The following is a 16,827-nucleotide window of genomic DNA, read 5'->3' on the forward strand; positions in this document are numbered from 1 at the left end:
ACCAGGGGAAGATGGAAGCTGTTTTTTGAACTCCATGCATTTGAATGGTGCTAGTAGTGCCTGTCTGTTCTTAGCACAGCACAAGGGACAGGGGCTCCAAGCTCCTGGCTGCATGGGTTTGTGTACATAGTGTATCTCTGTAAAATGCTGTATGTGTCCTGAAGAGAGACTAAGCCTTCTGCAGTGTTTATGCCTGCTCAGGCTATTCATAAATCTGTATCATAACTAATGGGAACAGGGCTGTGATTTAATACAGAGCATTATTATAAACAGAACAAATATTTATTGGGTGTTCTACTCTAGTACTGTGAAGGCGACAAGACCAGTGAAGAAGGTCTGCAGTGTGTTGCAGAGGTGACTTAATCCTGTTACAAATTTGCTTTCTGAATAAACTTATTCAGATGGGCACCAACTAGATGTATTTCTTCTGTTCAGATCACCTTGAAATTTGGCCAGAAAAAAAAAGAATGAATTCTTTATAATAAAAAAAGCTGTCCCAGCTCTAGAAACACCTGCCTTGGCATCAATGCCCTTTTCACTTTGCTTGCATGAATGTTTTCCTGTAGACAGTCTGCCGCCAAGCCTGAGACATTGCTCTTGGCTTGCATTTCACATCTAGACCCTGTTCCCTTCAGGAGTGTTTCCCTGACCCCACCGTTATTTGGGATGAACTAAGAGCAGACACACAAGCAGGAGCTACTGTTCAGCTGGAGCAACTGAACCACCTCTACACCTCTCATTTGAGGAAAAGTAGAAAAATGCTTCTTAAATACAACCACCAAACAACAGGAAAGGGCTGTTACGCTAGACAGACGACACTTTGTGGGACAAGGCTGTACATCCGTGGATAGGAGTTGATTTTGCCTGGGCAGAGTAGCTGCTACTTACTTTACAACCAGCAGGTTAGAGGTTTCTAGTTTTGCAAAATAAGGCTTTAATAAACACATAGTTTTGCCTTCAAAAATATAATATGCAAGAACAACCTCATATATACCAGGGATAGAGGGAACAGTTCCAGTGAGGGGAAAAGAGGACAGGGCACATAATAGTTACTGTCTCCGATTATGTAAAAGCCGAAGTTACAACACTAAAACATGCAAGACACAAAGCTAGAACACACATAGGAAGGGAGCACTAGAGATCTAGTCTATTCAGTCAACCCACACTAGATGAAGATCAAGACTTAGCTTATCAAAGCCCTACTAGGGTACTAGGGAGATTCCACAAGCACCATAGCCAGATGTAGCCAAGAGCACTGGGGGCCAAATCAGGCACCAGTACTAGAGTGATACAAGTCAGCAACACCCATGCTCCTAGTTTCTTCCTGCAGAAGTAGTGCCGGAGCCCCTCTGCACAGGGGCTTAAGGAATCCATTGCAACCATTGAGGTGGCAGGGCTAAGTTCAGGAATTAGGGAGAAACGAGGCTGTCACTGTGAGAAGCAGAGACCATGATCTGAGACCCATAGCACTCACTGTTTTCACATGGAGACAGGAGGAACATGTTCACACCAGGGGAGAAATCCCACTTCAGCCTAAAAGCAGCTTCCAGGTAAGAGCTGGCGATGTTAGACTGGTTAGGCTGCACTTCAGATACAGGCCCAAAAGACACCACTTGACAGAGAACTGACAACTCAGCACCTGCTTGCTGTGTTCCACACACAGCCTAGGCAAAAGTACCTTTTCAAGAAGCAAGACGTTTTGTGCACGAAACTCCCACCTTCAGCACATCCAGTCACTGAAGCACCTCCATGTATTTTCCTTTACAATGGAGAAAGGGAATTAACTTCCACATCTGACCAGCTGTTTCCCTCTACTGCTGCTCCTGGGTACCACTCGATGCAGATCTGTTCCACCTTCCCTATTAGTGATAGCACCTGCCTGCAGGTATGGTTTTTTAAGCTCTATAGGATGAAAAGATTAGGTTATCATTAAACACAGTTTGAAAATCACCCAGAGAAGGAGCAAGAGAAAAAGAGATGGTTTTATTCTAGTCATGGAGACCTTCATTATACAGAAATGATAGTTTATTTCCAATAAACAAGAGTGACAGGTAGATCACAAACTGCATCACAGCTACTACCAGCACTGAGACAGTTCACCCACAAGTCTGGGGTAATACAATAACCCAACTGCACACAGCAGAGAATTTAACAATCGGCTCAAAAACTCAACATCAGGATTTGGTTAAATTCTTGGATGTCTGTGTGTATATATATGTATATAGATATTCTTCGCCTACTTAAGTATTTCCTAAAATCCACATGGAAGCACAAATGGCTTTAAACACCTGGACATATATAGATTTTTCATCTTTATATATATATTTATAGATATTTATAACAGTAAAGATATGTTTCTCATTACTACAATATACTTGTTGGACTCCTTTAAGCAGCTGGGAAGAAAAAAAACCAAAAAACAATTTCACTACAGTCACATCCGATATGTGTGTGTCACAATACACAAACAAAACAAGCCATGTGTGAGATTCGAGTCAGACCATTCCAGGACAGAACAGCTAAGAGGCAGGCAAAGAGTCTCAGAGGGAGCAGGCCTACATGTCAAATGGTGGTTTTGGGCTCTCTGGGCGGGAGGGACTGGCCTTGCCCGGCCGGCTGGAGTTCAAAGAGAAGAAAAACAAAGAAAAAAGAAAAAGAGGAAGGGAAGGAGAAGGGGGAGAAGTAGTAAAACAATAGTTAAAATACAGAAAGGAACTGGCATCAGAACAATAGAGGATCCACAACAAAAATGAAGAGCAACAGCACTGAAATAAGGTAACGTGAATCTGAATCAGGCCTGGTTGAATAACCAGGTGGGCTCATTCAGCGCTGGCAGAGACATGACATCTCAGATGTACAGGGCTGGTATATTTTTAATTCTCAAGTTATTGTTTTTTTTTTGTTTTTTTTTTTTAATACATGTAGCATGAAAAGTAAAAACCAAACCTTAGGAAGATGAGTTGCGATCAACAACAGTTACAAGTTTCCCCAAACACGTACCATCCACATGCAAGAAGAAAAGGCTACAGAAAAAGTCACCACAGTACCCAAAAAACACTGAAAGATGTGCTTATTCAATATTTTCAAAAAACACATCACACAGCAAACTCCCTGAAAACATTTGGTTGTCCATTTGCAAGGGAGGAGCAGCGTATCTATTCCCCTCTCCCCAGTGGGTCCAGGAAAGTCAGCCAAAAATGATGACAACTGCTGGCAGGAGCCAGTGCATCACCAGCAGGATTTCCCCAGCTCTTTTGGAGAGCTGAGCACGAGCAGGTCCATGTGCTCCCTGCACGCTGAGGTGTGTGCGTGTGCGCGCGCTCTCTCAGACTTCACTCTAGCAGGACTACGCCGGTCCATTGAGTTCCCCCCTTCTTGATCTCCCTGCCTCACTTTGATATAAGGTTGATTGCACTGTTCCCAACATGAATTTTTGCACCTTAGAAGTCAAACTAATACACAGGACATTTAATCTGTTCCTAACGGTGTCACATGTTTTGACAGTATTTTTCTTCTAAGTCACACTTTTGTCTTCTTAACTACAAGAAAAGAAAATAGCTACAGATCAGTCCTAGGTGCTACAGCTAACTGATGCAGGCAGGACACTTATCCAGGCTAGACCAGGCAGATGAAATTACTGGACGGACAGCCACCACTTTGGACTTAAGGATGTCCCTGCGGCTGATCTCTCCGAGGAGCCTGTGTACTTCAAGGATCCGTGCCACTGAATAAAGGCTACTCTATGCTCAAAGCAATACAGGACGCACGAGTGAAGACGAAGAGCTCGATCACTAGGCTAGTGTTTTACGACACAACAGGAAGGGGTGGTGGGAGGCAGAGATGTGGGATGGATGAGAGGAGTGACTGTGGCTGTGGAAGGGAGGGTGGAATGGGGAAGCCGCCAGCACGGCATTCGTCGCCAGCTGTCTACAGCCTCGAGTTATAAATCTAAGAGGGACGGTTCAGCCGGTCGAATTATGGTAGGTCGAGTAGGTGAGGCGGGGCCCCTTCTGCTGTGAAAAAGCAGAAAACAAAAACAAGAGAACACACACTGTGGTTAGCACAGCAATCGCAGTCACAATCACACATGCTTCTCCACCTCGCCCGAGCCAGCAAAGAGAATAAAACTTGAGGCACAAACCACCACCAGAGTGCAAATCCACAAAGGAGACTTACAGGTTTATATAGGGTCTCACACTGGCCTTTCTGCACAGTATGGATCACCAGCGAAGCAATCCGCTGGACAGCCAGTTTTGCTTTCTCTCTGAAATTTGGAAGTGTATGGATTTATTGCCAGTGAGTACACTGGCTCTGGAACGAGAGTTGAGAAGCATGGACAACAGTGAGCTCCTGTATCAAGCACATGACAGTCACACAGCATGGATGGGGTCCTCTGAGACACGCTGCTGTCAGAGGTTCTTGGCTGGTTTGGACGAGCACCTTCTTCCCCTGCCCTCGAGGCTACAGAAAGCCTGAGATCCCCTGTTCCAATACATTATACTGATTTTTTGATGTTAGGGGCAAGCCTGCTGCTTTCAGTTCTCTAGTTCTGGTGCTCAGCAAATGCAGCTTCTACTTACTTCAATAAAAGGAACTTTGGCCATTGCTACTCCATTCTGTTTCAGCTTTTACTGGTACTTTAGCTAGGTAACTGGGCAGCAACTTAAGTGTTTGCCCTCTGCATGGATTAAGTGTTGTAGGATCTCCTTCCTGTAAGAGACTGGGGAAAAACAAAACCCTGGAAAATATAAGACAACATCCCTGTCTCTCTCTCTACTCATTACTTGAAAGACCACTTCAGACTCAAGACTACAGGCTTTAAGTAGTCTACAAATAAAAAGTGTTCTGTAAGTTGGTGAGTCCAATCTATGTTTTTCCTTTAAAGCATGCTCCATACAGTGTCTGCAACCTAAACAGCATCATGACGATGTATCATTATAATTAAATTGTTCACTACTAAGCCAGAGTAATTTTACAGTCCAAACTGCCTGAAATGCAAAGAGCAAACCCAACAAGATGTAGACCAAGCAGAAAGGAGGTACTTGCACTGATCATACAGAACCAGGTATCACAGAATTAATGCCTGAAGAATTCCACACTGACAAGCTTTAACTCAGATTACAGAGAATCATCTGGCTGCTGAAGGCCCTGCCCTAAAACAGGGGTTGAGGGAGGAGAGGGAAGGGAAAAAGGGTAGAGGAGGATATTTGGACCAGTACAGCCTTCTGAGGTAGGGAAGTCTGTTTTGCACTGACTGCAAGTCTATAATCTTGCTGGTTCCAGAGGAGCTACACTCCTGTAAACTGGCACAAGCTCCCTCATCTTAGCCAGTGAACCAGAGCAACTCTACAGTCCTGTTTATTAGACCTCAGCAAAATTTATTGCTCCATATCTGTTAAGCCCCAGATCTCAAAACAATTACAACCACTTGTTCCTTGCCTTGGAAAATGATACATAAAAAAAGTTTCACACACTAAAACATTTCCAAATGTTATTTCCTTGACTGAAAATGTCAATGGGGACTACAAGACCCCATTGTGAGCATGCCAGTCAAGCTACTGCTCCTGTACAGCAAATAATGGTGGGATTGAGCTAACCTAGAAATTACAACCACCCTGGAAGGATGCTGAAATAATACTATCTCCCAGGAGCTAAACTTGCAATGAGATGTTACAGCTAGGGAATCTGTGAACCTGAGCTTCATGACATGTGGGATCTGTGCATTATCTCTAAAGGGTGCTCATGGTGTAGATGCAGCCATACCAACCATTCCATAGCTGCTACTGTCATTGGAACAGTAATAGCATCTTGAATTAAAGCCTTACAAAACTTCAGCTCAATCTTTAGTGAGATGCTGTTGCACCCTCACATACATTAGAAGGCATTTTTTGAGAAGCTTGAAGAGCTTTTTGCATTTCAGGAGTTTGGACAGGTTGTCCTAACAGCCTCTGTGGATTTACATGAAAAGGATGCTTGAAGTTGCTGGACTATATAATGCATTCTGGCAAGAGAGGCCACTTGATCCTACCAGAAAAAATAGGGCTGAAAGGAACACAAATAATTTTCAGGTACATGGGCTGCTTTTTTTGGGTAACGTATTACGATAGATTTTTGCAGGCACTTATTTCGCTCAGCACTCAGAGCCTTTTAGGGGTAGGGACTGTCACTTTAAAAAGTTACAGGTTTTGTCTCTGCTCCGGTTTTCTTGAGACATTTGCAGAATCTGCCTGGTAAGGTTACAAAAGGCTGAAAACAGTTTCCCAGCACAAAAAGGGACAGAGAAGTCTCTCAGACAGGCAACATTTACGCTTGAAATGCTGCTTCAGCCTGTCTCTCTACATTGCTAGCAAAGCCCTTTATCACTGAAAAGTCATTCCTCTGTCAGGACAACAAGGAACAGAGTTCTGCTCACAGGGAAGCCTGTCGCAGTCTCTAGTACACAGCAAGTAAGACCTGAGTCCCGGCAGGAGCCCAAGGAGACCGGTTACACCAACTGTCATGTCCTTTGAGGGCAGTCTTTCAAGCCATACCCCAACAGAACACTGAGCTAATCTCATCTAGGAACTAATGGGCTAATAGAGAGTTCTGCTGATAAGGACCTAACAGAGATAGTAAAACATTACATTTATTCCCTTAGGCTGAAAAAGGTTTTGGGTGGGATTTTTTGGGTTGTTTGGTTTTTGGTGTTGTTTCGGTTTTTAATTTTTATTTCCTTGGTGCTCTTCATGCCAGATTAAGAACAGAATGCCCCATAACAGCGAGTCCCAGAACAAGGTACAGACAACAGCAAGCCTCTTTCCTGAGGTTGTTCACCAAGATGCATGTTTCTAGGGCTGTCAGGGATGTCTGCAGTAGACAGAGTATTGGAGGAAACTGCTGATTGCTCCAACACCTCTGCACTATGTCATCAGTGAGGAGGGCTGAGGGATGACGTCCTCAGAGATGTCAATCACTGAACAATCACTGCATTGGTTTGATGTGATGTGACACCTCTCAGCTCTAACTGCAGTTACATGCAGCAGTAACAGACACCATCTGCTCCAAGATGAGGACTAGCTGTGAACTCCCCTGCCCTGGAACAGGGGCTTCAGCTTCTGCTATTCCTATTAAGATAGGCCTTCAGCACACCCCCCCTGCCCCCAGTTCTCTCTCCACAGCCAGCAGCAAGGGAGTTTACAGGAGCTGCTGCTGCTCCACTCCAAGAAACAGCGTCCACAGAGAAAGGGAGAAGGGGCCCAGAAAACCCACACCTGCCCTGTGCTGCCCTCTCTACCCCTTTGTCAATAAGAGCTGGAGGTTCCTGGGGAAAAAAAAGACTCAAGAGAATTTGCTAGATCTCCCTCTTCACAGCCCCACTCTCAGCATTAACACGACAAAGAGGAGTTGTTGGGTCACAGTACACGAGCCTGCCCCAGTACCCTGCTACATCACTGAACAAGTGCAATGCTGTAAATGCAGGGAGAGATAGGAAAGGGAAACAGGCAGGAGCTCAGGGCAGGCTGTTTGGGGGGATACAGATCACTAAATCCTTCCTTGCAGGGGCAGAAGGCAGAGGAGAAGGTAGTTTGAATGGAAGCAGAAGAGTAACCTAGAAAGTAAAAGGTCAAGTGGAGAACAAGCAAAGGGAGTTTGCTTCTAACTGTGATGATGGGACACAAGGATAACAGGGAACATTCAATGTCAGAGTTACCCTGCACTCAGACATGGAAGTCCGGATATTAATGACCCAAACTCCTCCTGCCTTCCATGAGCACTAGGGACACAGTGAGGACAGGAGCACTTCTCCAGCCAGACATTAGAATATAAAAAGAGGAGTCTGAACTAACAGCTCCCGAAGTCTCTATCTTGATCCTAACAGAGCTGACAAACCAAATCAAAACAAAGTTCATCCAGTTGATCTCCCAGTCAGTGTGGACAGAAGCCAAATGAAAGACACATGCAGTTTAGACTTTGTTGCCAGAGCTCATACCCCCATCCCACCTCCTCTATCTGGAAGCAGAGAAAGGGTCCTCTAGTAACCTTAAGGCAGGTATTGAGGTTTTCCCAGCTCCTGCAGCTCAAGCAGCTGCTGTCTCTGATCAGCCAGTTTTTCTGTTCAAGACTCCTCCCTTTGTGAGATCCTGGCAGAGGTGGTTCGTTGGACAAGGGACTCTGTTACTAATACAGGAAGGAGGCAGCAGAGGTGAGCCGCAAAGTAATGGCGGATGGGGACACAATGACTCATGCATTGCAGGGAGAGTGCAAAACGTACCGTGGCTGCCAGTCCTCAGGGGTCACTGATAGTGATTCTGAAAGACAACATGAAATCAACATGGCAGTTCAGACAGTTCAAGGCAGAGGCCGCACAGACTGTCAGGAAGGTGGACCAGAGACACATGCGCTTGCACAGACACACATTTGCACATCCCCCTGCGGACACGGCACAAGTGTGCACTGCTGGGTAGGGCTGCACTCAGCCACGCAGGACTTTGCACGCACAATCACAGCCTCAACCTTGCACACATCCAGAACCCTGCTGTGCCCAGGGGCGCGTCAAAAGCCGTCCATCTGTTCACACGCCTGCTGGCCATTGCTCACGCACCCACCCAGCAAGTCCGCTCACACATCCAGGCTGACGTTCGTACCTGCTGAAGCAGCAGTATACCCAGCTCCCAGCACCCACCAGATGGGCACGGGTGGCTTGGCTTGCCTCTCACTGAGGATTCCTATCTTCTGACCATAGTAAATGCTAGACTTGAAACAACAGCTCAGGGAAGAGGGAGATAACATGCAGTCCTGAGCACTACCCAAAAAGGGAGTAAGTAGGTGAAGACTTATATTGTGAAGGTCACAAATCATGATACCAGCTACTCTGACCTCCTAAATTATTAAAGTGATAGAGCTGCATGAAGTTGTGCTCAGTGATGCTGATCACTTGCATCTTTTTCCTTAGATGTACCAAAAAAACAGAACCCATTAATGCCTTCAACAGATTTTTTCCAATGGTTAAGTCATTCTCACTTAAACGTTCTTATTTCTCCTTTGAGCTTGCCTAAGCTCTTTCTCCTACAGTTTATCAAACTATTTTAAACTGAAAATACTAAATACCTGGGGGAATATCTTCATAGTTTTCCTTCCCAGAGCAAATCCTCCTGCATAGCTCAAATAGGCATACAGTCCACACACAGCCCTTCACTGTACACAGATAGGACTTTATATTGTTTGTAACTTTCGGCTCCCAAAGGTATGTATTTGGCAATATGGGCTTCCATAGCAGACTGAATAAATGCTAAGTACAGAAGCAGGACGGTAAGTCAGTCTTGTTTTAAGTTTACTTAGTTATATGCAGGAAAACCTTCTCGTGCAAGAAAATGGACCATGTGGTGTTTATAGGTGAAAGCACGTGTCTATACAGTTATGTTTATAAAAAACAGAAGTGGAGCAACACTTGTCTTTAAGTGCATCATCCATAAAACCAGATGCTCACGCAAACTGGAGTCACAAACAAACTGCCAAACTTCTACACAGGCATCAGTGTGCATACGCACGCAAAGTACATCCAGCCACCACCATGCACTTCCAGTTCACTACATAACACCAATTCCTACAGCAAAGCCCACTCATGCCATAGACAAGAGCTTTGTTACACACACACACACACACAATAGTGTAGTCCAGTTAGCAAGGGAAAAGATGGGTATTAAAAAAGCAACAATGGAGATGGCATCCGTTCACCCATGGCAGAAGGACCCGTGTCCAAGTGCTAGCAGGGAACATTCTTATTCTATATACAGGAGAAGAGAAAGAGTCCCTTGTCATTGGAAATTCTCCATTCATCAGTGAACTCAAATGACAAGCTGGTATCAGGATCCAGAGGAGTCTATGAACAACTGGAAGAATCAGAGAGGGGGATCAGCAAATGAGCATCACTTCACAGCTTCTGGCATTACATTCTCAACTCCAGATCAGGGCAGTCCATGCAATCCATGCATGCAGTCCAACCTACCATCTCTCCTAAAGCCAGGGATTGCTCAGTTAAGTATGAAACACTTTCTCCCTCTGCTCCAGTGTTGTTCCGTACCTTCCCCTAAACCCTTCTACCCCATGCAAAAGGCAGAAAAGCCATTAAGATAGGCTATGACAGATTTATTCAAAAAAGGCCAATTCATTTCAGCCCACTTGGGGAGCCCTATCATAATGATCAGGTATATAGAATATTTTTCATGAGTGAAGAAATGAAACCGAGTGAAAGAAGAAAGATGAAGACAGAAAGAAGCATAAGTATACTAAAAAAAACCCCACAAAGTAACAGTATATGGAAAAGCAGGGTCACAGGAAGCAAGAGCCAAAATACACAGTGGAAGCATGCTGACATCCATAGGTGCCACCAGCAGGACTGCAGTCCCTGGGGCAACACTGAGGTATGTATGGACAAGTTACTGTGAGAGCTGCATCAAGGTGCATAGGGAGGACTGGGGCAGAGGCACCAAGAAAGTAAAACCATTTGCACACACCAGAGTCAGAAGGTGGTCTATAATCTCTTTGGACTGATCCATCTTTGGGCTGGATAGAGCCTGGCAGAGAACACTTCCCCCCCCAAACAGGCAGCACCAAGTATGAGCTGGGGCACTATCACAGGAGGAAGACTGAACTGCCTCTGCCATACACCATCACCAGCCATTGACAGACTGGGTGTTTCCACAGAAAATGGCGAAGCTTCAGACATGTGCCACCAGCACCCACTGGAGAGGGGGTATTTTCCAAGGGAAGCATTCCCTCTGGCACATCATTGGGGAGTTTCTGGTTGTGTTCATTCTTTACTCTGCAATTACCTTCTCTTCCTCACAGGGAGGCCAAGTACCCAACATAAAAGCATTCCCAGTTCCAGACTGCTTCCTAAGTCCTTTTCAGGAACACATGCTTAGCTGCACAGGGGATAATCCCTTATTACCATGTTGAAGTGTGTTTGAAGTGACTGAACACAAAAGGAATTAAGTTTCCTAATGGTAAAGCAAAGCTGTGTGACTTGAACCTTATAGACTGGAAAATGTTCAAGTTGATTACAGAAGCAACAAGAATGCATAAAAAAACCTCATTTCCCTGCCAGTGATATTGCAATATTCTCCTACCCAAAAAGCATCTGAAGAGCTTAGATGAAGGTCTCTCCAACTCACCTCAGAGAACTCTGGGCCAGGAGAAAAGGGGCAACCTCAGACTTTGGGGAGCCCTATGCAGAGGGGAACAGTCACGCCAGTGCTGTGATTTTTCTGGTGACCATCTCCTACTTGTGACCAGAGGCATTGGTACGATTGCTTTAATAGAGTCCTCGGGTACAAGGTCCTCTTCCCCCACCCTTTAGCACAGAGGTTTGTGCAGAGAAGAGGCTGCCCCTCTCTTCCTGAGAGCTGCCTTGGCATTGCCTCATCTGTACAGTGAGATCTCAGCGGACAACAATGCTCACGGCTGTGGACCCCATTAAAATATCCAAAGTCTGTACTCACACCACGCACTCCATTCTCCTCCTACGGCCCAGGCAGACTAACTGCTGTCAAGGCTGCTACCCAAAATTTGGACACACCCCACCTGCATGGAGCAGTGTTTCAGGACTTACCTGGGAACACCAGGAGGAGCACGATTAGGCCGAGAAGGAACCTGAGGTGGGGGTCCAAAGGGATCAGGAGAGGCACCTGGCCTGGAGGGCACAGGGGGGGCACCACCCAGTGTGGACCCACCAGCAGGAGGTGGTCCAGGAGCTGGGCCTCGAGACCCAGGTCTGGTGGGTGGCACAGCAGGAGCTCTCCTCTGTGGCGTGGGGCTGGACGTAGGAGACCTGGCAAACAAACAAAAGGAATTCAACTGCAACAACAGGCCTGGGATCCCTCCGTCAGCATCAGGTCCCCATATGCTGCCTTCAGCGTTCCTTCTTTAGTTTCATGTCACACACCACCCTTCGGCTTTCAAGGGCCACGCCAGGCTTCAGGTTGCCTTCAAAGCTACTTCAGGCCCCATGTCAGCTAAGGGTTTAGAAGCTTCCACATCCTCTGTAAAGACATAGTAGCCCTAGACAGCTATCAAGGCCTAGGAGCCTCCCACCACAAATACCCAGAACTCTTCATCCACAGGGAGAAGAGGGGAAGAGGAGGACTCCCTGTCTCTGTCGGAGGCCCCAGCTAGCCACTATAGAGGCATCAGGCAGGTCTGTGGGGCTCTCCCCCTGAGCCTCTGGTACCTGCGTCCAGACGGTACGCTCTGCACCTGCAGCCAAGAGTCGTCCACCGGTGGGGGCATAGGGGTGCTGATAGTGCTGGTGTTGATGTCCCCGATGATGTTGAGGGCCTCTTTCAGGGCATGATACATGCGCAGCATTTCGTCGCGTCGCTGGGCCTGCTCTGCCGATTCCTCCATCAGCGTATTTTGGTCACCACAGGAGTACAGGTTTGCCAGCAACTCCGAATGGATAAAGTCCTTGGTCTGTAAATGAGCAAAGATGGAATCAGTTTCCACCATCTTCCCCAAAACACTCCATTCTGTCCCCACCTCTTCCCCCTTCCAAGATGCCTTCAGTTTTTCTTCATTCTTTCTCTCCCTGCCTATTTTTCCCCTTCTCTGTGTCCCCCCTCCTCCATTGACCAGAGTGTGGTAAGTACATTGTTTATCATGAGGTGCATGATTGTCTTCGGCATGAGGTCTCTGATAGTTTTGTTGACAATTGCCATGTAGGAATCCACCAGGTTCCTGATCGTTTCCACTTGTCTCTCCAGCTGAGGGTCCATGGAGTGCATGAAACTGTCTGATCCATTCTCCTCCGCTTCACTTGCCTGCAGAGAAAAAGAGAAACAGATTGGGCCTTCAAATGTAACCCAAAATTAGCTTTTCAAGAGAGTGCTAAGAGAAAAGAAGGGAACACTCAGGAAGCACATGCAATAAAACTTAAACTTACAGTTTGAGCTGTGATTGTCAATGCACAGCTCAGCTTGTACAGACGTCTCCAGCTCAGATCTGAGGAGCTTTAATAACGCTGCTCTTAATAGAAAGTTATTAAACAAAGGTGAAAGGCAACAGGGACTCCTGTCCAACATTCACAGGTTATGGCTCTAGTGAATACTCAAAGCTGTATTTTTACTTTTAATGTTTATAGCTTCCTCAAAGGGTCTTCATTTGAGCTGGGTTTTCCATGCCCAGATTCAGTTTAGACCTGAGAATCACTCACCATAAATTATGCCTTACAGGCTCTACTTTATACAAGTACAGAGAGGTGAAATGACTGCTCACTTCAGCCAGACCACAAGTAGATCAAAAAATCTAGAAAACCTTCCTGATCACTTTAATCGCAAATCCTGCATGGTAAGTCATAATTATTTTTTCTTTCACAACAAGCAAATAAATCTCCTCCTGTCTGCCTGAAATGCATTGTTGAGCTTTCTGTAAGGTAAAACCTGAACTGTGCTGTTTGACAGCAAGCAATCGGCAAGGCTCATCCATTTGGGATCAATTTCAAAGCAGCAAGGCATGAAAGACTGCTGTCTTTCTCAATGCTTATTTAAAAAAAACAAACCCACAACCTTGATTTTATAAAGAAAAGTCTTTCTTTTAAACCATCCCAGTCTGAAGGATTTGCAGCACTGTAGGAAATCGCTTATTTTTTGTTTTGGGGAACAAAATATACGAGAAAGGGCAAATTCTTTTGTTCATTTGAGCTTTTCCTGGGAAAATCTTACATAATGAAGGAATGCAAGGTCTCACTGAGAAACAAAGTAAAGGAAGTGGATGTCCAAGAGGACAAGCTAAAAAAAATGAGGGTCAAAAACCCCAAATAAGTTTACATCAAGATTCAGAAGTCACACAAAAAGGGAGAAATAAAAACAAAAAAGGAAAACTCAAACCAGGAACAGAAACAAACAGCAGCAATCCAACAGAAGGTACAAAGAGAGAGAAGCAGCAAACACCTCTCAGGAAACTGTGACAAAAGGAAAAAACAAGAGAGAACTATCTGGTGAGAGTCCCAGGGGGCAACACAGGCAGAGAGCATCAGACTTACTTTGTCCTTGTCCTGGCAGGTCAGTTTGAGCATATGTGGAAAAAAATAAAACAAAAAGGGACAAAAAAAATAAAAGACGACTTTTAGTTGGTCTTGGAATTTGGAGAAGATCCCATAACAACACTAAACAAACACAAGACCACTCCCACTAAAAATACATAAATACCTGGATTACCCTGGAAGAAGTACAAGTGAATTGTTTAGCTAAACTGAAAGTGAGATGCTCTGCAAAGGAAATCGTATTGTTAACAACAAAGGGCAACTTACTTACCTACAATGGCTATTTGTTATTCGTTACACAGCGTTTTGAGACAGTCAACCTAGCGACCAGCGTTCTTATGTGAAACCACTCCATTTGTACACCAATAGGTGGCACATGTCCTTTACGAGTATGTGTTTAAGAGGCCCAGTCTGGTTCAAAGCCAATTTGAAGTCATGTCACTTTTAAGGTCCAGTCCCTAATCCTCTTTTCTTTAATATTGCATCAGTTTGTCAGGAAATGCTTTAAGGCAAAACCCACAATCTTGAAGCGTAACAGGAAAGATGAATGCAAGAAGTCTATTAGAAGCAACAAATATAAACAGATAAGCAATTATCACTTTTCCTAATGGGAAAACTATTTATAGCAGCTTCCTCTCACAGAGGAAGGCTTTGAACAGGAACATATACCACAATTCTCTAGAACATACTTTTAAAGCAGAGCATAATGCTGACAGCAAGTGTTGTGGGACAAGGCGAAAGGAAGAGATAAGAGGTCTTGCTAAAGTAGCATATTAAGGTATCTACCAAGCAAAAGAAAAATTCAAAGAACATCCTGTCCTAATTGGGTGGGGGAAGGAATGGGAGAAAACTAATAAGCCAGGAAGCTCCTAACAAGGCTATACAGTAATCGTTACTGAAAAGGAGTGGTGCCTTCACTCAGCAGACGCATACCGCTGAGTAGTCAGGTAGTTAAATGTCCTCCTTATATTGGGAATTTAATGCCTATGAAACAAGAGAGCTAGAAAGGCTTAAAGTAGGCAAAGACTGCCTTGATTATCTTCCTTCTGAAGCTGCCAGTTACTTTATCCCACACTTCCTTAAAGGAAGGACAAGGACATACCAAAAACTTAAGTTTTTGTTCCAAAATATCCTCAGCTCAGGAAAAGAGACAAAAACCTTCACAGACTTATTTTTAACATAAGAGGATGCAGCTATCTAAGATACATGCTGTGTTTCTTCTCATCCCATTATTATGGCTCTAACTTACCCCAACACGCTCTGGGTAGACTCCTGCACGAAGGAAGGAAGCCTTCCAGCTATCCACCTCTTCCTGGGTCTCACAGGCTAGCTCCAGCTGCCGGTAGTCCTTGTAAACATTCCTGAGGGGAAGACAAACATTTTATTATTCTCTATTGCAAATCAGAGATTTGCCCATATTTGACAAAGATATGAGTGACCAGGGAACCGTCCTATCATTTTAAGGCAGAAACACTTAGTCCCTTGCTAGTATCCTCATGATGAACCTGCAGAAGGAAATTAATTTTTTATGAGCAAGTTTGCCACCAAATCAGTTATGTGTTTCAGAGCATGAAAGAGATTCCCTTTTTGATTCTGTTTACTGCTGGACTTCTCCAGACAACCCAGGTCCTCTATCTCATGTGGCTTTCCTTAGTCACTCACTAAGAACATTAATTATAAAGATATACTCAAGCCACAGCCAGACCCAAGTAACCACACCAAATAGCTGAAGGCTAACATCACACTGCAGGCCATGCACTGGTGAAGAAAGACAATGGTACACATCTGTAAGACAAGAAGGAATGAAGTCAGAATTCTTTTAAGTTCCCCAACTCATTCAAAAATGGCTATCCTTAAAGGATACGCACATCTTTCCTGGACAGCTATCCCACCACACTCTACTCCCTCCTACCTAATATTGCATAAATCCTGTCCCTAGCTTCAGTGCCTTGGCATGTTGAGATGTGAGCATACCTCTGTTCAGTGTTGAAGAGAGCAAAGATGTGCTTGCTGGACATGAACCCCTTCTCAACATCTCGCAGTTTCAGGTTATCCACTGGTAACATGTACTTCTTCTCCTTCTCCTGAAAAAGGGATCAGTAACAAGTCACTCACTGCTACAACAAAGCCTCTACTCTCCCAGCAATACAGCCTCCACATCACCAGAGAGGCATTCTCAACCCAGTTCCTCTGGTCCCTTAAGTCTGTGAGAAAAGGGACCTCTAGAAACAAGAGGTTGTCCTTCCTGACTGCTTTTGTGATGTAGCCCAACCACCCTGCTCCATTAACGCCTCCAGGGAGCAGGTAGCAGCATGTCACAGTTCCAATTCCCCAGGCTGTGATCAACATCAAGGTCCTCACCCTTCCCAGAAAAGGGTCAATCAGCACCAAGACCCTCACCAGCCACCTGACACTCAGAGCAGGTCTGCCTGGGAAAGGCTCCTCATACCTCTGTTCCCAAGACAGCATTAATGGGGGGAAACATTGCTACTGGTCAGAGCGCGCAAGCAGTCCTCGCAGCCCCACTGTCACAACCTCAGTGTTTTACTTTTAATCACTACAAGCCTATATCCAGGTTCAAGAAGCGTCAGGCATGTGATAGAGAAGCTCGTTTGACACAGAAGTTATGGACCATATCAACTTCAATGCACCTCTTCAGAAAAGCTGAGTTTCTCACTTCATCTTTTTACTGTCCTACACTCTGCTGGTTACTGTGAACCCTTCTAAAGCATTAATTAAGCAATAATAAATATGCATGAGAAGATCAAAGAGCGGGTCTGGCTACAATAATACAGGTTACTAGAAGGTTA

General features: G+C 45.0%; 1 protein-coding gene across 1 annotated transcript in view; it reads right to left on the bottom strand.

Moving 5' to 3' along the window:
* Positions 1 to 3,543: 3,543 nt before the first annotated feature.
* Positions 3,544 to 16,827, bottom strand: part of DNM1 (dynamin 1) — a gene marked incomplete at its 5' end in the record, with an annotated part of 43,137 nt that continues 29,853 nt past the window's right edge. Inside the window, 7 exons of the mRNA XM_010286648.1 lie at positions 3,544 to 4,013; positions 11,591 to 11,809; positions 12,209 to 12,450; positions 12,627 to 12,797; positions 14,018 to 14,029; positions 15,267 to 15,378; positions 15,992 to 16,101. Of these exons, the coding sequence (XP_010284950.1) occupies positions 3,941 to 4,013; positions 11,591 to 11,809; positions 12,209 to 12,450; positions 12,627 to 12,797; positions 14,018 to 14,029; positions 15,267 to 15,378; positions 15,992 to 16,101 (939 nt within the window). The remainder of the gene's footprint in view (positions 4,014 to 11,590; positions 11,810 to 12,208; positions 12,451 to 12,626; positions 12,798 to 14,017; positions 14,030 to 15,266; positions 15,379 to 15,991; positions 16,102 to 16,827) is intronic.

Source organism: Phaethon lepturus, unplaced genomic scaffold, assembly GCF_000687285.1.
Source record: "Phaethon lepturus isolate BGI_N335 unplaced genomic scaffold, ASM68728v1 scaffold10720, whole genome shotgun sequence".
Classification (NCBI taxonomy): domain Eukaryota; kingdom Metazoa; phylum Chordata; class Aves; order Phaethontiformes; family Phaethontidae; genus Phaethon; species Phaethon lepturus.